General features: G+C 41.8%; 1 protein-coding gene across 1 annotated transcript in view; it reads right to left on the bottom strand.

Annotated features, from left to right (window-relative positions):
- sned1 (sushi, nidogen and EGF-like domains 1) overlaps nucleotides 1-22,131 on the bottom strand; it is a 24,937-nt gene extending 2,806 nt beyond the window's left edge. Inside the window, 26 exon segments of the mRNA XM_034880407.1 lie at nucleotides 281-397; nucleotides 709-807; nucleotides 1,785-1,867; nucleotides 1,969-2,101; nucleotides 2,339-2,617; nucleotides 3,752-3,864; nucleotides 4,493-4,667; nucleotides 4,774-5,061; nucleotides 5,216-5,332; nucleotides 5,424-5,537; nucleotides 5,644-6,033; nucleotides 6,455-6,598; nucleotides 7,189-7,305; nucleotides 7,575-7,694; nucleotides 8,050-8,184; nucleotides 8,319-8,411; nucleotides 9,806-9,913; nucleotides 10,016-10,063; nucleotides 11,584-11,697; nucleotides 12,249-12,362; nucleotides 12,854-12,967; nucleotides 13,245-13,370; nucleotides 13,465-13,627; nucleotides 13,782-13,922; nucleotides 14,793-15,080; nucleotides 21,208-22,131. Coding sequence (XP_034736298.1) covers nucleotides 281-397; nucleotides 709-807; nucleotides 1,785-1,867; nucleotides 1,969-2,101; nucleotides 2,339-2,617; nucleotides 3,752-3,864; nucleotides 4,493-4,667; nucleotides 4,774-5,061; nucleotides 5,216-5,332; nucleotides 5,424-5,537; nucleotides 5,644-6,033; nucleotides 6,455-6,598; nucleotides 7,189-7,305; nucleotides 7,575-7,694; nucleotides 8,050-8,184; nucleotides 8,319-8,411; nucleotides 9,806-9,913; nucleotides 10,016-10,063; nucleotides 11,584-11,697; nucleotides 12,249-12,362; nucleotides 12,854-12,967; nucleotides 13,245-13,370; nucleotides 13,465-13,627; nucleotides 13,782-13,922; nucleotides 14,793-15,080; nucleotides 21,208-21,426 — 3,952 coding nt within the window. The 5' untranslated portion in view covers nucleotides 21,427-22,131.
- Between the last annotated feature and the right edge of the window lie 184 nt (nucleotides 22,132-22,315).

The following is a 22,315-nucleotide window of genomic DNA, read 5'->3' as shown; positions in this document are numbered from 1 at the left end:
ATTGGCTGCTTAGAAATTAAGTGTTAACGAGCAGTTGGACAGGTGTACCTAATAAAGTGGCCGGTGAGTGTAGATAATGGATGGATGGATTTAAATGGATGTTACTGACTTATCAACTTGTACATCAGATGTTGAGACAGACAGACAAACATGGTTCTCCCTGCAGAAACCATGTGTTTTAAATCTTGACTATCCAGTACATTTGCCAGAAAGCAGCCTACTTTCACTGGACCCACCTCGTGTGTATGCGTAAGTGTGGAGAGGAAACACATGAACTTACACAGTTCACACTGTCCGCCCTTGAACCCCGCTGCACAGTTGCAGATGAAGGAGTCGCCTCCATTCACACATGTGCCCTCGTTCTGGCAGGGCAGACTGCGACAGTCCTGTGGCAACTCTAAAAGACAACAGCTGTCATCAACATCCACGGTATAGAATGAGTAGGGGGGCTCAAGTTTCAGACCCACAACTCAACATTATCTACAGCATTTACACCATTTCCCTCCTCTTTTTTTGTTTAGCTTTCCTGTCTTTCAAGGTATTCAATCACAGCGCTTGGCAAACACACACAACACTAGTAATAAATGACATGTCTAAAGACTAGTTATATATAAAGTTGTTTTTTTCCAACTGGAAATGAATCTAATGTGTTTGCACCTCATCAGCTGGGATCAATTACAAGAGCAGATGTGCCGCCAAAACACCTACCAGGCTTAGTTCTTAAACCTTCTTCTTGAATCTGCAGTGCAAGGCTGATTTTGTTTGTTGTTTCTTCCATCTTCTCTAATCTAATTGGTGGGTCAGGTTCTGCAAGGAAAACGTTTCCGGTCATGAATCAGCATAAAAAGACAAAATGTAGACATCATACTAAAAGACTTTAAAGGTACGGTGAACATTCCTCAGCCTGGAAAAATGAAACACAACAAAGTGGTCAAACTCATATGATGACATCATGGGTGTAACATCATTAAAAAAGGGCACAACAATTCTAGAAAGGAAACCTATTCTCAGGAGCACAAAATAACATCTGTTTAACTGTTTTTGTTTGGTTCTGTTGAGGCTATGGGCTATAAACCTCTGCACTGGGATGCATTAAGTGAAAATACACAACTAAAATCATCATGATCATTTGAAAATTAAGAGAAAGAAAAAATGTTTATTCCTGAAAGTTATTGTTCTCTGACTTGTCTGGCTTTATCAAAAGCTGCTTGATAGAGCAGCCACCATGTGTCAGATACTGTGGGTCTGTTTGTGTGATAGCACAAAGATCCAGTTTACATTAGAGGACTAGGTAGATTTCAACAATATGGTTATAGCACCATGGCCTAAGTTACTCCATCTGCATCAAGATAAGCCAATGAGATATGTTTTCATTGTTTGAACATCCTGTTTCAATATGTAGGTGTAGCTTGTTTGTTTAAGATGTCAGAGTCAGATGTCAGAGAGAGTAATGTCTGAACTCATCTGGCTTTAGAAGCACAATCAATTACTTTATTAGGTAGTTAAAGCAACATGACAGCATTACTTTTAGCTGGAAATATTTTATAAACACATGCAATGTCAAACAGTGTTAGAGTAGTGACTTCCTAAATTTGAATCACATTTGTTTATATGCATCAGATCCTTTACTTAAGTAAAAGTACTAATACAACACTGTAAAAATACTAGTGAATGTCCTGCATTGATAATGTTACTTAAGTAAAAGTATGTTAGGCAAGTATTTAAGTATTTATGTAAGTAAATGTACTGAGTTACATTCCACCACTGCTCATGTGTGTACTTACTAGCACGATGTCGAACGGCTTTTCGAGGCAACTGAATGAACTTGGCTGTTATCTTTCCCCTTCCGTCAATGAGCTCTGTGTATCTGTGAAACCATGTGTAGAAACCAACGGTTTAGCATCACAGTTGAATTACCAGGTGCAAACAAATTCTTACCATTGTACTTGTTTAACACTCAACATGTACCTGTGCAATTCCTCTGTTTCTGTTGTGCCTCCCAGGTCCTGAGGCTGAGATGGGGGAAGTATGCGTCCAACCTGAGTCCCCGGTCCAGTCCCGGTTGGCCTCTCTCTTCTCCCTGATCTTGCCCCCATTGGCACTGGGTCAAAGGAAATGTATACGGAATATGTTTTAAGACTTACAAGCCAGCTTGTAAATGGTTAATGTTGCATTGCAAATATACTACCTATACAGGTCTGCTCAGTGGCCATGCTAGCTAAATGGCTGGGCATGGCATCAACATTGTCAACACAAGAAATGTTGTGTGGAAACACATCCACCTGGTGGCATGTGTTTGTGTAAATGAAAGGGTTATGAGAAGCCTTGGTTTTCTCACAGGTAGTGAAGGCTACGTGTTGAGGTATGCTGTGGATCTGTTCCTGCTCCGTGCTTTTCACAGATGTGAGAGCCACGTAGTAGTGCTGTCCTGGTGTCAGTTCACGCAGAGTATATGATCCTAATTTCCCACTGGGCAGGAAGCGACTCCTGGTGTTCAACCCTCGGGTCACATTGACCACAAAGCCATCTGGGACGTTTCTCGGGTGGCGGCTCCAGGTGATCAGTGCTGAGTTAGTGGTCACATGTGACAGGGAGAGGTTCTGTGGCGGGAGAGGCCCTGAGGAAATAACACATGTAGATACTCAGATAGTTTCATCGAGAGCATTAAACGTGTTCTTAATGTAATTGTTGACCACAGTAACCCCCTAACCCATGCACATGAGCTGACTACTTACATTACATACTGTACAGAGGAAAAGAGAAAACAAAAGGAAAGCACATGTGTATCAATATTAGAGTGCGGATCGGGCCAGATTTTTCTGTCCGAGCCCGGCCCGCGTCCGACAGAGCAGTAACCGAACCCGACCCAAGCCCGACAGGCATTAAGATATTTATGTCCGAGCCCAACCCTAGCCCGACACAGTTAAAATCGCATTTGTCTCTCATACTAATGACACATGTACGTGTGTTTGTGTGGAAAGGCCGCTTTTATTAACATCATATGTGGGGGATTATGTCAGTAAATCTGAGTAAAATAAATACCTTGCTTAACCTGTATTGATAAGCCGCCCCAATAAGAGATGCGGTAACAAATAAATGTCCAATGCCTTATCGCGCTGATGTGACCGAGCCCGACCCGAACCCGAGCACCCTTTCTAAAAATCTGTTCGAACCTGGCCCGGCCCGTTGGGTACCGTCGGGTCCCGTCGGGCTCGGGTCGCGTATCCATCCTCTAATCAATATATGTCAAAACACATGATATCATATATAAAATAAACAAATGAAACTGATTCACTGATGATAACCTTTAACAAAGCGGAGCTAATCAGAACACCTCACATATTAATATCTCGAGTAATTTACATTCAAACAGACCGGAATGTCCAGCAATTTGAAGACCATGATTACAACATAAAATGCATTTCTTTCTCAAACTTATCCTCATAAGGTTTTCTCAATTTTGGTTTGCTTAATATTTCTTCAAGCTTAATATTGCTTTATACTTATTATTAATAGGTTATAGTGGGTAATGGAACATTTACACTCTAATTATAAATGCCTTGTACAGATGACTATCAAAGACTAATTCCAAGATTTTTTTAAATATTCTACACATACATAAGCATGTTAGCATTGGGCCTGTACTGACTATTTGAGATTAAGTCAAGTTAAGTTAAATTTTAGTTGACTAGCCTTTAAATGTATATTTATAATCATCCTGATAACTTGTGAATAATGACATGTAACCAACTTGTCCAGAATTGCAGGGGACCAGCTGAGTGGCTGGTGGAGGGAAATTCATCTGGTCTGATTCCACTTTGAGTCAACACATCCACTGTGTACATCTGGCCAGGGAGTAATGAACTGGGAAACACAAGAGGCACACAGAAAAATGGCACCAAAGCATCAAAGCACGATAGCAAACCTCATCATCCTCATAACACTGTTAAGAGCCTCAAAAGATGTGATCAAATAGTGTACTCTAGTGGCTGAAAGATATATTACCCAAAGCACTTCAACAGCTCCATTCAGAGGAGACATAGGATGCTGCAGGTCAGTACAATCAATTGAAATTCTGGGTTGTCAGTGTTGTTTTGTAACACAGTGCATAGTCTGGATCCTCAACAATAGTTTATTTATCAGATAGATTTCTTTAAGTTTACTATAAACTCTGGTCGCATCGAGGAACGTTATGTGGAACCTCTGTGCAAGGTTACACACGGAAAGTAGCAGGTTTTAACGGAAATTTAAATCAGACAACAAGGCAATGCTTGGTTCATTCGGTTGAAGATTTACGACAGACTTTTGCAGAGCCATGCTCACTGTGTCTGGAACATAATGTTGCTCAAGACATTTTAATTGGTCTAAAGAATGCAAACAACCCAGTGTTTTTTTACTTTTACAGAAGTGTATGCTTCTGTTGCCAGACCTTCCTCCACAGCGCTGTGGAGATAGGTCTGTCAATGCAAGACTACACGGTGCAGAACCTGACCTGAAGGTATGCTCAGTGGTGCTTGTGTTGAGCACGGCAGTGCGAGCCTCACTGCCATCTGAAGGCAACAGAGACACGTGCACCCTGCTGACTGCTGCATGATGAACCAGCCAGCTCAGCCAAACCTGAGAGGAGGACACATTGACCACCTGCAGCTGCTCCACCCTCCGAGGTCCTAGCACAGAAACAAACGTGCAGTCAAACGTATGTGAATACACAGAGAGAGAAGCACTTTCCAGAAGCCTTTTCTCACTACCACAGAATTAAAAGAGTGTGCTCACTGGTGCGTATCAGTGCTGTGGCAGGCTGGCTGTTGTCATTGTTGTTGGCATTGCGCTTGATGGAGAAGGTGGAGATGTTGTACAGCTGGCCGGGCACCAGGCCTCGCATGACGTGGGTGGACTGCTGCCTTTCCAAAAAATCTGTTTTGTGATTGCTCCAGCCCAGGGGACCATAAGTGACAATGAACCCGCTGATCAGGCTGTGTGAGGGATCCGGCTCATCCCAGCGCAGTTCAACCTCGTTCTCCTCCACACGCAACACATGAAGACCAGAAGGAGGCAACAGGTCTGGGAACAGTGACAACCTTACATGTCAAATTCATACATTAAATAATTACAGAGTTGTCTTTCCAATGCAGAGGATGAGCTACAGAGTATGGGGGGACAAATGCCAAGGGGATTGAGCTGGGCTCTGGTGCTCTTTGGTGTGACTCTTACTGACCTTTCTCACAGTCTTTTCCTGTGTGTCCTACTCTGCAAACACAGTTGTAGTTCCCTCTCTTGTCACTCCTGCAGAGGCCACGGTTTCCACAAGGTTGCAGTACACAAGGATTCTCCACTTGGGGGTGACAAAGACAAGCAGTCAGTACACTATGGTTCATGTCACAACTAAGTGCAGTTGACTTGCGAGGCAGTGGAAAGCCACTTACACATCTGGCACTGGTCCCCAAAGAAGCCGTCCTTGCACACGCATAAATAATTCCGTCTGTAACCCCGACACACACCTCCATTTAGACAGGGGTCGGTTTCACACCCGTCCTGCTCTGCACACATATATTAACAGTAGAATTGTATTGCTGTCCTGTGTAAACTTTATGTTCAAATGTATAAGCTTTTAAAGTAATGCAACATGTTGAATGAACATAGTACCTATTTCACAGTTCTGGCCTTTGAAACCTTGAGAACAGTGACACATGTAGGAGCCAGCCTGGTCCTCACATGTCCCCCCGTGCTTGCAGGGTACTGACAGGCATTCATTTATGTCTGATGGCAAAACACACATATACATAGGAACTACGTATGTGCACAGGTGCATTGAATTTCTACATCTTTTGTTCAGAATGTGTGTCCACGTGTGTTACAGACCCTCACAAATGGGGGGCTGGCTCCAGTCCCCCTGAATACCACAGATGCTCTGGGTGGCTCTGGGCACAGGCGTGAAGCCTGAGTGGCATATATATACAGCCATGGAGCCTGGTGTTGTTAAGGAGAACTGGACCTCTGCGTTCTTCACTTGTGGAGGCAGCCCACAGCCAAGGACTGTAATGAATACATGCACGTTGACAAATGTCAGCATGGCTGCAAAGTAACACAAGGTCATAAACACTGGGGCTTTAAGGTGCTCACCCAAAACTAGACTAACAGCAACATAGGTGTTGTCCATCCAGGCTCTCTGTTTTTGTCCGCCTAAAATTATCTGCAGCGTGCCGTTACAGCGTGTAGACATAACTCACCAAGTAATACTTTATATAGAGTCTGTAGTTGTTCTATATCTGTGAATGTTGGGACTCCGGTGCAGCAACGCTGCTAAAATTATCTTCAGATGTACAGCGAGTATCTCTACACTCAACAGCTCAGGATATCCCATGCCTGTGCCAATCGATTGAAGTCAATGTTTTACAAACTTCGGCATCGGAGCGAGATTTGGACATTATTGTGTGGTGAGACACAGTCTACTTACCTGCAGTGCTTGGTACTGAGCTCCTGCTTATTTCACAGTGCCTGCCGCTGAAGGCCTCCGTGCATTCACATTTGTACTTTCCTATGTAGTGAAAACATGTCCCCCCATTAAGACAGGGGCTGGAGGAACAGGGGTCTGGCTTTCCTGCAAGAAATTACACTGATAATTATTATTGATTATAATAATAATAATAGTTTTATTTGTATAGCACCTTTCATGCAAAGATGCAGCCCAACAGGCTTTACAAGACATGACTAAAAACAGTTTAAGGCTAAAAAAAACAACAATAAAACATTAAGAAACCATATCTTTCATAAAAAACGGGGGTTCTGGGACGATTGCTTCCCATGCATTCTAAATGTAAATGTAAATGTGCTGTATTTATATAGCGCTTTTCCAGTCTTAACGACTGCTCAAAGCGCTTTTACATCTACAGGAAACATTCACCATTCACACACATTCATACACTGTGGCCGGGGCTGCCGTACAAGGTGCCACCTGCTCATCAGATAAACATTCACACACATTCACACTCCGATGCGCAGCACCGGGGGCAATTCGGGGTTCAGTGTCTTGCCCAAGGACACTTCGACAATGACTGCAGGGGCGGGGATCGAACCACCAACCTTTCAATTGGCAGGGCCACCCCTGTTCTATTCTACCATAGATGTACTCAAAAGCTTTCACACAAAGAGTACATGTTTTAAATAGTATTACTTGAGGGTGGCACTCACCCACTTCACAGTGTTTTCCAGTGAATCTGTAAGGACAAACACATCTGTAGCTCCCAGCTTCTTCCTTACAAGAGCCTCCATTGCGGCAGGGACCAGAAGCACATGTATTGAGTCTAACTGGAAAAAGACCGGGACAATCCTTGAAGCAGAGACTTCAATAGCTTTCAATCACACAAAATAAATCTGTTGCAGTACATTGCAATTCAAGTTGTAATTCAGAAAAATAGCTCATAACTACACTAAAGTACAAATTATCATAAGCTTTTCGGCATTGTAATGGCATGTTTCCTGGTTCATTAAAGGTGGGTTTAAGCCTAAGGGATGCTTTGATTAAGGCTCTTCATAAATTCATGTGAAGGTATTTTGCTAGTGTTTTTATCAATTACCTTTTTCACAATGCTTTCCCCAATATCCGTATTTGCATTCGCAGGTGTAGCCTCCATCCCGCTCGTAGCAGTAGCCCCCATTCAGACACGGAGAGGAGTCGCAGACCGATTGGGGCTGTACTGAAAAACACACACCGAGACTTGACTGTGTTCCATTGCACTGGGAAACGTTAAAACCTCATTCATTTCGTTCAAACGCGGGGACTTGGTTAAAGAAATACAAGTTATTTGTCATTTAATGATTGGATCAAATACAAATTCTCCTCAGAACACCCAACGGCATAAATCATTTTGGAATTTTCCTCCACATCGTGAATGTAAACTGCAAATGTGACCATTAACCTTTGTAAAAGAAAACAGTTGTGAAGACCAGTGTATTTTAAAAATCTGTTTGTCGCTATAGAAACCAGCTGCTAGTGCAATGACACATTGCTGCAAAGTGCAGTGTTGTTGGGTTGGTGCCTGAGGCTCTTACCATAGGGGTAGAAGTCTTTATGATCTAGCTCTGCTCCACTAGTCTGGCATGTACACAGGTAGGCTCCTCCATACTCCAAACAAGGACCTCCATCAGGACACGGCCTGTTGTTGCTGCATGGCGTCTGGGTTACTTCTGAGAGAAAGGCATTGTGAACAACAGGTTCACAATTTCTGGTTTGAGACATTTGTGATCTTACAGGGACCGCACTTCCTTTCACAATCATCAAAGCTCTAGACACCTGATAGGATTATACATATCATACTCACCAAACTGACAGTAGAGTCCTGTGTAGCCTGGAGGACATTCACAAGTCCCATTGATGTCCACACAGACACCCCCATTCTGGCAAAGACATTCCTCTGCAGCCACAGGAAAAGAGAGAGAGAGAGTGTGTAAGTATGAGTGTGTGAGTAAGAGAAGGAAGCTCAAAGCTGGAAAGTTTGTTCGAGCTACTTGAAAGCAAGTACTTAAATGATGTTACGTTTTCAGTTTTAAGTGTAAACAGACAGAAGGTTTCAAGTTCAACATGTGTACCATATGCTGAGTGTCTTTCATTTGCTATACTATAAACTATGTATTGATTCGCTGTCATTTCTCTTTCTCTAATCTTTTCCAACAAAGTTCACTGGACCAGCAGATTACCAGTCAGCATGCTGCACATCCGCTCTGTACAAATTGTAACAATGTTTTTATTTTCCTCTCCTTCCTAATTGCAGCAGTGGATCAAAGGACGTGGCTGTATCACAGCTAAATGGCTCCCCTTTCAAGTCCCGGGAGCTCGGTGGAGGGTATTATTTTTCTGATGATATGGAGCATATTTTGTGACCAAAATGTATGGCCCCGAGGGCAATTAATGGATTGTTAATTTGCAAGAGCCACTTTCATTGGCCACCTGTGCGGCCCAGGCCCTTTGATCTGAGAGCCTGATTAGGCACTCCTGAGTTCCACTACTTTCTATTCCTTGAAGGATCAGGCTTCTTTTTTCCACTGTGCCTTCCAAGTGAGCCAGGCAGGAAAGTATTTGGGAGATTTAAGAGAGCCTATATAAGCACTGATAGTTATTTCAGCTCAAGGGTGAGAAGTAGCATGCATTTGCATAGTTTAAACACTAGTGGATAGCTGGGTGCTGGTGGGGGGAGGGGAACCCTGCAACAACTGCTACCAGAGCATTTACCTCTCATGGGAACCTGAATTAGCTTTAAATTTGCTCATCAGTTGTGTCCTAAAACAAATATAATGTGACACAGACATAACATGACTTATTTTTCATTTATGAAAGGAAGGTATGAATAATTAGCTGAGGATGATAGCTGCTACATATTTTGTGTTCAAATTGCCCTATGGTTATGCAAGCAGCAGCTGTGCTTTAAACTATAGTGTGGTGCATTGGCCTACTTCCAGCAAAGCCAGTAGCAGGGTGGAAGCATGCATATTTCAACAGTGTGAAGAAATGACCTGAATACCAAAGAACAACTTTGACTCATAAAGAGGCTTTTTTAAGTCTAGACAAAGCACTTCCTCTTGTTGGTATACTAATAAAATGTGCTATAAACCCATTATTCACAGCATCAAGCGACTGGTTCTCGTAGTAAACTGGGCGGGGCTGTGTCAGTTTTGATAATTACAATAATTCATCATCACAGCAGCCTCTTCCAAGGCAGAGCTCCAAATACCTGTGGCATAGCACAGCTCCTCTTTAAATACCCCGGTCTGCTCTCTACCTGCCCAGCTGCCTGCAGTGAGTGTACAATACCTTCACACTCGTCACCATAGAAGCCTGGAGCACATGTACAGTTGTAGATTCCCAAGACGGTGTATTCACAAATCTGATGCTTCTTGCAATCTTCCTCTTCACACAAGGCTGCGTATGTAAAAGCAAGTGAAAAACAGGCTGGGGTTTAAGACTCACACTGTATGTGAAAGAAATTGGCTAATCTTAAGCTGTAGTGTTACATGTTTTTACCTGTTTGGTTTTCTGCCTCAGTTGAATTGTCCTGAAGCACCTCCAAGTCTAAAAAAAGTAAGATAAGAATGTGCTTTAAAGGGTTGGTTGATTACTAAACAACAAAACATATTTCCTCACTTATCTCTGGTGGTACAGTACTTATTAATGCAAATAGTTAGATAACGGGCTCTAAGATTTGTGTTGCCACAACAATACAATGGAAGAAAACAGAGCTGAGCCACGGCATTGAAAAATGACATTCAAAATTAAAAAACAAGATGAATAGACTGTCCCTGGGCTTTGGGTCCATCCATATACATCATGTTTAACACTTCTTACAAGAGAAAAAGTCCCAATAAAAACTGAAATACCATTCACCTCCATTGTATTGAGTTGGCAGCAGAAATCAGACATATCTTAACACCTGAGCAGGTAAACCCCAAACTATCTGCATGTCTAGATATCAATACCTACAGGTAATTTAGAAAGATGTGATACAGCATATGAGAAATATATAAGATGTGTGTAATATAATCATACAACTAATAATTAATTTTAGCTTAATTAACAAATGGCAGATATGTTTGCTGTAATTTAGAAACAGTGTTGCCATTTCATAGTTTATCCACCCAAGAGCACCGATTGAACAAATGTAAGAGATTTTTTTATGAGAAATGTTTGTTTATTCATGCATTTATGTTAATGTATGAATAAAATCAGAATACATCTTTGTCAGCTTCATTTTGGAATTTGGGTGAACCGACCTTCAAACTAGACTTGCAGAAAGTAACAGAACAAAACAAACATCTAGGAGGATGGACAAACTGACACATGCAACAGTCTTCAAGAAGAGTCCAAGGAGACGAAAGGTAACGTCTCTAAAAATAGAGTCGTGAAGGGTAGTGACACTGAGGGTGATCACGAAAGGTAGCACTAACATTGACAAATTAGTGTGAAGGTAGTGTCAAGTTTACAATTGTGTTTTATCTATTTTACGATTTTTTTTAAATTGTTTTTCTTTTGAGGATACTTGTGTTTTTTCTGTTTAACTGATTTTGTGTAAAGCACTTTGAATTGCCCTGTTGCTGAAATATGCTCTACAAATAAAGCTGCCTTGCCTTGCCTTGCCTTCAATCACGGAGAAACTAGCCCTATACCTCTGGAAAACTACGTAGCGATAGACCTCTACTACAGTTACATTTGTGACCCTCTACGTATTTAGGATCAAATGTTTTTCTTTACAGTTCAAGATTCATGACCCTATTAAATACTATGAAGGCACATTTGTTTGTATGAGGAAAATGTTTGCAGTGGAAATATACCGCAGCTGAAAGGCTTAGTTTGGTGCAGAATTTGGTGTAACACTGGAGAACAAGTGGACCAGCTCGCTTTATTAAAGTTCATACCCATGAATACTCGTTTGGCTCTTAAAAAGGTATGATAGTATTCCCTTTGTGCTTTTTCCAGATAAAAAATATTATATTACAGGAAGCCAAAGGCAAACGAAGGTCTTACAGGCTATGTCAACATGTCTTATTAAAAAAACATTTACTTTACTGGCAGAATTTCAGTTGAATTCAAGTTACCTGTCTCGCAGACTGCTCCATTGAAGGCAACGGGACAAATACAGGTGAAATTGGCCACCTGATCGATGCAATCTCCTCCATTCAGACAGGGCTGGGACTCACATTCGTTTATGTCTGCAGGTTGCACAAAAGTCAGTTAATCAGAAAAGAGAAATTTCTCTGCTGTTGATTCAGTTTTATATTAAAAAATGTCAATCTTCACATGGAAAAGCAAGATGTGGTTGAGACATTGAGCTGGATTGAGAACACTGAACTTCCCTTCTGAAAGCATAGAATTTCACTGACCAGGTGTCCGGTATTAGAAGTAATCCCGTCTCGTGTAGATACAAGGATTCATGAACTGTGCAGGGCCTGATAATTCAATTACCTAATGGGTTCAAGTTTCATCAACAATCAATCACAAGAGGAGCCAGATAAGTGAATGTCTTTTTGGAAAGTGACCTGACTTTAGTGAACTTTCTCACTGTGGTTCATTGCTATATTGTGTGAACTAAGAAAAAAGAAACAGTTGTTTCCAAATGAATTCAACCATAACCTCAACTTGGATCCATTTTTCCAAACACATCTGCCAAGATCACTGAGTTTGATGTAGAAAGCAGCATAAAATATTTCCTCTGGAGAGAGATGCCTACGTTCCCCCGGACTGTAAAAAAAAACCCTCTCACCTGTCTCACACAGGACACCAGTGTAACCCGGTTCACAAACACAGGTGAAACTGCCAGCGCCCTGCACACACAACGCGTCGTTGAGGCATGGTCTGTCTTTGCACTCGTCAATGTCTGTAACACACAAACACACACCCAGGGACAGAGAGACACGCTGATGGAATATTTACTCAGCTGATTAATATATCCGCCACACTGCTCCCCTCACGCTGCAAGAATGTGTTGCTGGCTGTGAAAGGTATTAGAAGAGGTTTGATACATGTGGGAATGGGCACAGAAGCTCCAGAGAGCCTGGACCAAGATATTATAAAATACATGTTTATTTTTAACTGCTTAATGAGGCACAAAACACCTTCATTAATTATTTTTTTCAGTTTTTAAGTAAGTCTTTTTCTTACTCATGCAGAGGGTAAAAGAAAACATGTGGAACTTTTAAAATACAGTAAAAATTGGGTATTTGGCTATTGTGTAAAATTATACATATACTGTAATGTGCTGTTACTTCACATTTTAACAATCTTTAGATAGTATTCTAAGAAGAAGAAATAAAAAATGTAACTGTAACCTCAGTGTGTACCAGCTTTAAGGCAAAGTGTCTTCTGTACCTGTTTGACACTCAATGCCAGTGTATCCAGGAGGACAGTGACAGATGAAACTATTAATCTGGTCTTCACATGTCCCTCCGTTCTGGCAGGGAAAGGAGACACACTCATCAACATCTAGAGAGACAAGGAGAAATACAAAGGGAGTATTATGACTCTTTTAATTAGAAGAAAATATCTTGCCGAGGTCAATTGTAAGGTAATTTCAGAGGAGAATGCAACAGATTGACATGAAGCTGATACAGTGATTTAAGGAAATATCCGGGGGTTCGTTTGGCAAGTATTTTGTTACAGGTCGACATTATTTTGCCTGGCTGATCTCAGGTTGACAGGTATTCACACATGATGTGCAGTGTGTGTCAAGCACAACAGAGCAGGAAGCGGTTCAACTCACCAATCTGGCATTGTCGGCCGGTGAAGCCAGCCAAGCAGGAGCAAGTGAAGGAGGGGTTGCCTGTTATACAGTCATCAATGCACTGGCCTCCGTTCAGACATGGTCGCAGGTGTGGGCACACAGATGCTGTAGAGAGAGGTCAATGACAGATATCCTACAAGCAAAAGTATTAAGAGTAGAAGCCCATGAGTAGAACTTATCTCTTAGAAGCAGGTCTTACCTGAGTTATTGCAGCCACCTACTTCCACATTTGCATCATCTATACGGAAGACCCATTTGCCGGGGTAGCCCACGTTGGTGGTTCCCTCAAGGTTCACCACATCAGCTGTATGAGAGCCGGGGATGTTGAAATAACGCTTGCCATCACCAGCATTGAAACCTGCCTGGGAAGAGAGTAACAAGGAAGTAGACATCACAAAAGACAGCTGAATCTGAAAAATGTAGTTTGCATCTTCACAGGAAGCAGATCATACTGTATATTACATATTCTGCCCAACACCATAAGCAAAAAAAAGAAAAAAGAAATCATGATCTTACCTGCGCTGCAATTCCTCCCAGCCCAGCCAGGTTTCCTCCACTGCTGGCATGCATGCCAGTGGTCCAAGTGATGTTATTGTACTGGAATATAGTGAAGGAAAGCTCGCCATCTGTAATGAGCACCACTTGGAAAGTATTTACCTGCATAGAGAGGAACAGGCTTGGTTAAACCATTTTCTAATTTCTAAGAAAATTGGTAATAATGCATGCATTTGAAAAACTCCTCATGTTAATGGTACGGATTCCTAAATCTCAGTCAGGCTAGAGACATAATACACTCATCTGGGTCAGTTGTTTAATCAGATAACAAAAAAAGTCCCAATTAACATCAGAATGAAACCCAATAGCTGTACTTTCCAACTACATATTATATACAAATTTTAACTGGTAACAACAGAGCTATTTCTTGGGACATTGAGATTATCTAGGCCAGTGGCTCCCAGTAGTTCAATCCAATTAGATGAGATCAAATATAATGAACCAAATGTATTCATTTCAGTTGGTTTTAAAGTCGATGTTTAGTTAAGGATATATAGGAGTTTAGGATATTGTTAGATTTTTTCATTTAAGTTTCCATTCTTACTGCTAAAAATTGCAGTGACAGAGGCTGCATCTTTCCACCATTAACTCATTACATTTAGCATACTATTTCAACTCTTCTAGCTTGCAAAAGAGTTTTCATTCACTCTCAGTGGCATATGGTGTAAAGGTGTTACAACTGACGCAGGGTGGTAGAGGTGTGTACGGTGCAGTTAGCCTATTGTAGGTGAAGGCTCATGGTTACTGTGACAATAATTTAACCCATTTCACACCAATTTAGAAGATTCTAAACACAAATTATTTGACTTTTTTTTTTTTTCATCACAAATTTTTAATTTTAAATCTTTTCACTCAAAAGTGTCCCTGGTTTAAAATCACTGATCTGGATAGTAAAAACTTATAATCCTGTTCACGTTAAACATGTGGCTACATGTTAGAGTTAGAGCTGTAAAGTTAAGTGTGAGTTTATACCGGCGTGAGGGAGTTGCCTCCAAAGAAAGTAACTTGGTGCCATGTACAGATGAGGACCCAAGTTGCGTTGAAGTTGGGCAATTCTGAAAAGTACGTCCTGACATCACCTGAAGCCCTCCTCAGGACGGAGGGCTCCTGGCTCTCTCTGTAGAAGACCCTCCCTGCACGACGGTTGTCCACATCTGCCCAGAACGGAGCCACAACCCTTCTATCCCCGGCAATTGGAAAAGCCACAGGTGTGAACTGAGACACCTCCCTCAGGAAAGAAACGAGGCCATTGTTGTTAACCTGAGGAGAAGAGAGTTGCAGTATGTAACAAAGGATCATAAATCAGTGACATATTTTTGTTCAGTTGAAGCCCCTGGGACTTGTTTGGAAGGTTAGGTGGGGTAAGAGTAGAAGTGCTGAGGGGAAGTGGCAAAGGTGGACAAACAGAGGTGGTCTGACCTCACACGGCAAACAGCGGCATGGGGCAGCGGACGCTCCCATAACGGATGTTTGCACATTCCGATGTAGCTCACAGATGCTACCTTTAGCTCGTGAAATAACAGCAGCTGAGAAAACCAGGTCTCTGCTGCTCATGCATGCACCTGCAAAGTCATCACACCTGGAAAGACCTTTACGGCCTATAAATCCACAGATGTCTGCCAACAGCAAAGTAACCAAATAAATGAACCCATCCACCCCTTGTCCACATATCTCCTCTGGGAGAAATCCAGTGAGCACTGCAGCTGTCTACTGAAGCATGGTGAAATATTGACAAATTATAATAGGTCGACAATTGGTGTATCGTTAACACAATCAGGAAATTAATTCCGTTGCCAGAAAATAAGTTTAAAATCACTACTTTGTCTTTCAAATGTGGTTTCATGCTGGTTTTCTCTTTTTTATATTAATACAAATTGAATGTCTTTGGATTTTGGGCTACTGATCAGATAAATCAACAATTTGAAGACAATAGAGACATGTATTTTTCATAATCTTTTTACATTTTAATTTGTTAGCTGCACACATAGATTGGTTTTCATACATTTTTACATTTGGGGCATTCTGTTGTTATTCGTAAAGCTGCATTTATTGATTTTGTGGGCAGCACAACAAGCTGTAAATACAACATTGACATACCACCACCGTATATGGCTAACATGTTTGCAACGTTTTCTTATTTAGACATCCAACAGAGAGCACAACGGAACATTAGCATTTATTTAGAGATGTATTTGTGTCCACCTTTAACTCCAAAATGATTCTCCTTTAACCTTTGTTTTGGTCTGCAACATCTCCAGGGGGATGGGGGGACAGCTGGTTGTTAAATGACGTTTGCTGCTGGGCAGATAGTATACAGTTGGTTTATCAGTTTCTTTTGCTAAAAACAGCTGCTTGCTGCGGCTGGAAACAAGGTTGACAGAAGTGGTGAAACCAAAACTGTGACTTTACGGTATACAACCATTAGCTTAAAGACCCTAAAAAAGGCAAATGCAGTTAGGGGATCATTCTCTGTGGGTTTGTCACTACAAGCAACCACTTATACATATACACAGTGATTCCATTTATGAAAACTATTGATTAGCGTGCATTTGCAAAATTGGATCACAAAACTGCAGAAGAGCAATGGTAGACAGTAAATGTCTTGTGTGTTTTGCTCGTGGGTTCACTAACGTAGTGCTAGATAAAAGAGATAATATGAGTTGTGGAAAAAGCTAATATTATTAATACAAGAAAGATCAGGTGTACAGGAAGTGCAGGAGCAATGTTTTTTAGGGAGGGAGGTTATTTAGGGGAGAAAGTGAAAAGCCTCTGGAAGAGAAGATAGATTAAGAGATTTCTGTGATAGATTCTAAAATAGCACTTAGCAATATGGTAAATGTTCATTTCAATGATATATTACGAAGTAGCACTTAGCATTCATAAAAATGTTGGAGGACAGAGTCTTTGTATCACAGACATTAGATGGTGTCAGACCTCCCACTGCACTTAATTGTGAAAATAGTAAAAAAAAAAAAGATGGCAAACCTGAGTGGAGAGGAAAATTCTACAGGCTGAAGGGTTGAAATCCCCATGAAAGGCCTTCATTCATTCATACATCATTTCTGCATATCATCAACAAGAGGAGATTCTTCCCACCGTTGCACCTATCCTGTTTCTACTAATTGCTGGCGTGAACTTTGCCTCTCTGCATTCAAGCCGAATGGCATGTGACAGTGACAAAGCAACGTCAGATGTTCTCGGCTCTGCTCCCTGCATGTATGAAAACCATAATTTGAAGGACTTTGCTGTAAAAACAGCAGAGGAAGTTTTGTTTGGCACGGCACAGGGGCTAAGTTAATTGGCCGACCACAGTCTTCCCCTCTGCATCAGAGTGATGTGGTAAGAATGTGGCTGGTGTGGGGAAAAAAAAGAGGACCGACTGCAGGGACAAGGCCCAGGGGTCAGCCAGAGCCCCATCTGATACCAGGAGAAAAACAAGAGGGAGAGCACAGGGCTGGATGAGTGGAAGGATGTACATGAACTACAAACCTCCCACACCCACACACCCACTAAGGAGAGAACTGTGGTGGCAGCGGTCTGGATGTCACCCATCTTACAGCGAAATTAGTGTTGGAAATCATGCTGAACACTTAATAGAGTTTATACTAATACTGTAATATGCTTAATCGCCTAATCCAATCTCTAGTAGCATCTGGAACTGTTTAAACAAGTGTATTCCTTACTTGTTAAGATTTTTAGGGGACTACTTTGACATGGCAATGACCTTAGAGGAATTAAAACTGAACTTTTTTCATTGCATCACATCACATGCTTTTCTTTTTCTCATGATTTTCAACCAGGCTATGAGTAGGACAGACATCCAGTGAAGGGTGGTTGTGGATCACACTTACAGTATGCTAGAGAGTGAATGGGTTCAGAGCTGCCTTGTGTTATGCTGTAACATGACCAAGTTTAAAATCACAGGAGAGAGAGGTGCGATCAACCAACCCTGTAAGAAGCATCTCCCTCCCCAAATGAAAAAGGTGCCCATGGATCAGCACAGGACAACATTTGTTTCCCTTGTCAAATATAGAGGTTTCACAGTTACAAGCTTGTAGAATTATTTGACGAGACTGAAGGAAGTGACTACTCTGTGCACTTGGCCTGTCCCCTTAGCCTCGGCTCACCTTGATCTCCAAAGAGTTTACCTTGAGTGTGGAAGGACTCTCATAGTGAAAGTAATGTGAAGGTTTGGTGTAAAATGATGTGAGTGCACTCTTTAAATGATCAAATGTAGGCAAATGTATTCAACTAAAACAAATTGGAGTTTGGAATTGCAGAGGAAATACTTTCATCAAGTAATTTAAAGTTATAACTTGAAGACAATTTTGATAGCCTACTTATAGTTAAAAAATATGTATACTGTTACTGATGAAAAACCTAAAACTACAATGTGGTAATAAAAAAGGTAAGTGCTGCAGAAAGAAACATAGAATGGAAACCAAAGACTTCTTTGATTGATTGAAGGATTGTATTTGAATACATATTTAATAAAGTTTTAGGCCCAATTGAATTGTTTGATATTTTAGGAAATACACTCACTTGCTTTTGTTTATTGCCGCGAGTTAGATGAGAAGATGTAGCAGGCTATTTCTCGGCTGGGTGCGCTGACTTCCTAGAGTCTTATTATCACTGTGAGCTAAAAAGGCAACCAGCGGGGACTCCAGGAAGTCACTGCACCAAGACTGGTGTGGTCATAACCCCCCGTAAAAACCACAACTTGTTTTTACACAAACAAGCTTCCAGTGTTTATGCTCAGCTAAGCTAAACATCTCCTGGCTTCTTCTTCTTCATAGTAAATAGAAAGTAAAAAAAGCAAACAGAACTGTTCCTTTAATTTGCATCACTTACTTTTAGGGCATTGTCTGCTTTTTCAAAGAATGTGTAGATATATCTTAACCATGGTAGATGAAATGTTCATCACTTAGCCACATCTCTCATCCCACACATGCATATAAAAAGTACCCGTGCAGAGTACAAAGAATAAAACGTGATGCACACATCTTTGGGCCATACATAGCGGTGAGTAAGAGTGAGTGAATGAAAATGCTCAAACTGATGTGTTGAAGCTCTTTTGAAGAGCAGATGAGCAATAGCAGATGTGTGGTAAGTGCAGTTATACTTCAGCACATTCTTGGCAGGATCCTTTTAAAATGTAGTTTATTTCTGATTACATTCAATTGTCACGTGATCTTGAGCATATAAGTACTATAAGTACACATTTCAGCATTTAAAAATGAACAAAAAGCTTTTAGAAAAGCTTGTATTTTTCCACTGTCCATTTGTTTATGTACCTATAATAGGGTTAATATTTAAAAAATACCTTTGATCATAACCATCTTTTCTCACATCTGCTTTTAAACTTGTGTTCTTTGCTCTCTGACCTTGAACATCCTCCTTCATGTTCTTTACACTGGCCATCCGTAAGAGTAGTTAATCCGTGAACTGCATTGTTTGGAAGCCTCTAAGACGCTTTGCAGATCCATCTGTGTTCTGTTAAAGTGATTGGTCATTTCTCAGATAAAGCAGCTGGACAGTTCCAGGGGAAAGACCCCTGCCATGTTATCTGAGGCGTGGGAGAAGGGGAGGGGGGACCTGGAGGAGGAGAGATCCAAGCAACATGTGAAAACTCCCAGACCCAAACCATAACAGAAGGACAGCCTGGTTACCAGGCGGCAGAAGTGGGACTGGAGCAGGACCAAGTCAGGAGGGGACACATGTTTGAACAGGGATTTTTAGGGTCTGTTGATTAGGGTCTGTAGCCATTAGAAACTTCTGCAATCAAGTAGCACAAGACTGTGACAGTCTTTAAATCCACTGTTGTATTTCTTGATCACAAAGAAAAAATAAGTCTACAGGCGGGAACAAAGACTCATAGTCAAAACAGATCTGTAGTGAGGGGTTGTAAGTTGTGTGAATTGCTAAACATAATCAGTTCTGATAATAAGGGGAGACAGGACCCACCAACCATCTAAAATCTGTTTAGTTTTCCAGCTTCCATGTGGTGGTAGCCCAGAGGCTTGGAACAAACCCCAGAGAACAATTTTAGACCACCACTGAAATATTAACTGTTCAAAGCAGCTCTCTGGTTGCAGAGATCACCATGTGGTCAGTGCACTTTACAGCAGATGTGTAATGGATTCAGGTGAGGCATTTCAAATGAGCGTGACTGTAATTTCAAGTGCCTGTCACAATCTGTTATGCGTTGCGTGACTACAGAATTACAGTCCAATGAGATGCAGTATCACATCACAACTAACACAGCACATTTCAAGAGTGTTGAGTTCTCAGACTCTGATCTCTCTAAAATGATAATTCAATCTAAGAAGAACAAGCCCAAACTTTTTAATTTGACTAGTGAGTAGTATTATTACAGTAGCAGTGATGTGCTGTAATTCATTGCAAAACTGGGAAGAAACACAATTTAACTAATATAGAGATTCTCCAGATCAGTGAGTCTATAACTCAAACACCCCACTTAAAATGCTGTGTCGCTGTCTGTGCACTGTGTGCACTGTAGATGCAAAAGAGTTTTAAAAATTGTCTTCATTGGGAGACTGACCTCACCGCCATGGCGCAGATGCTTAGATTAGAAAGATGACCTTTGCCCTTGCCCATTGTTGCCATGGTTCCTCAGGCTCCCCTGCCCCTGGTTTGAACAGGAAGCAGGCAGGCGGGGCTCAGAGCACAGAGGAGGGGATTCGGATATCAAAACTCGGATGCATGACCACAACAGGTGGTGTTGATTTAAGGGAGTTCTGCCTTTCCATGCGCTGGAACTGAATCCATTACATGACAAAGGCAGATCAAAGTATGTTTCACTGTGGTGCGCGAAAATCCTTGTCAAACCATTCGGCTTCCTCCCATGAGCACTGTTTCTCTCTCTCACTGGCGTGCATATTTTCCCCCCACTCTCTCTGAAAAGGCACTGCTCACAGATGCTCTGCAGCAACAGTTAAAACACAAACTGTCATTTCCTTTAACAGCTCATCGTGGACTTATTAGAACTGGGCTTACCACTGTTCTGCTAGTAGTTTCTTTCACATTCTCCCTTGGTGCACTTGAAAGCCCTCAGAGTGTATTGAGGGCAGATGAAAAGAACTTCATGAAGGATTATGATTCCAACCGTGGGGGGAAAACATGATATTCTACAAATGAGGTTACACACCAGAGCTTGTGAGTGCACGCAAACATATACAAACTCTCAAAGGGCACTGCAAGGTAGTATTTGGCTGCATGCCAAATCTCATCTCCCTGAGGTTCTTATACAATCCACACTATGTCAGTCTCAATTGCCAACTGCAAAATGCATGCACACACATACACAGATGCTGACATATAAAGACATAATCACACACATTTCATAAACACACTGTTCTGTACTCACATAGAGTCCTGTGTGCCTGTCTCCAAAGAAGGGGAAAGCTACAGAGATTTCCACGAGCCCGGAGCCTCCGTCGTCCTGAGAGATGGTCTGGGAGTCCCCCTTGTCCTGGCCAAAGGGGTAGAAGTCCTCCAAGGGCACAGCGAGTTCCACCCCAGGCAGCAGGTCCAGGGAGAGCAGGGTGCAGAAGCAGGGCAGCAGGGCTTGCAGCACCAACACCATGGCCTCAGCCACCCAGGGATGGAGCTGACAGCAGGCACCGCGGAGGGGAGGGAGGAACACACACACCTGAGGCAAACAAGAGCAGAGCAGAACAGGACAAGAGTGTACGTTCCTCCTCTCAACCACAGCAGTTTGAATCCTCCCCCTGACTGTTCTCTGGTTCTGCCTCTTTCTCCGCTCTCTTGTTGTTTAGTAGTAAACTGGGCTTCTTGTGTGAGACAGGGGAATACTGTAGATTCCTTGCATTCTGCTTGCTGCTGGGTTCTGCACTACAGTCTCACTGAAATGAAACGAGGAAAGGAATGAAAGAGGGGGAGCAGCGTGATTCAGCTGAGATGTGTTTTTTTGTGTGAACAATCCAGCAATTTGGTCCCTGATGGTCAGCTTAGAAATATCCTCAATAAAAGCTCTATTCTGCCTGCCAAAGGAGTTCTTTCAGTTTTGGCCCCACCTCCCCCACAGGGATTCACTACCTTGCATAATTAGCTCCTTCCAGCCAATAGTTGAAAAGAGGCCAGTAACTGGATAACCACTGGGAGGATCTATGATAATCAAAGGGCTGCTTTAAAGAACCTCTGTCAAGATTTTTCTCTTTCAATGAAACGTCTACTGTACAGTTACCAAGGATTATGCAAGGTTACACAGTGAGAAGACATGCATGCACTGTTTTCAAATGCAACACTGTAACGTTGTTGAGTGAAAGAAATTTACTGAAATGAGAGAAACAGTGAAAATGAGATGCAGATGTATGTGTGGATGAATACACACAAACACATGGAGAACACAATGTATTTGTGTTTTCTAATCATCAGAGGGAAGACAAGACATCATCTGAAGATTGAAGATTTAAGAGTTTTAAGGATTTTAAGGATTACAGATGGATTGCCAG

Source organism: Etheostoma cragini, chromosome 9, assembly GCF_013103735.1.
Source record: "Etheostoma cragini isolate CJK2018 chromosome 9, CSU_Ecrag_1.0, whole genome shotgun sequence".
NCBI classification, from domain to species: Eukaryota; Metazoa; Chordata; class Actinopteri; order Perciformes; family Percidae; genus Etheostoma; species Etheostoma cragini.
This window is presented reverse-complemented; position numbering and strand designations above follow the sequence as displayed.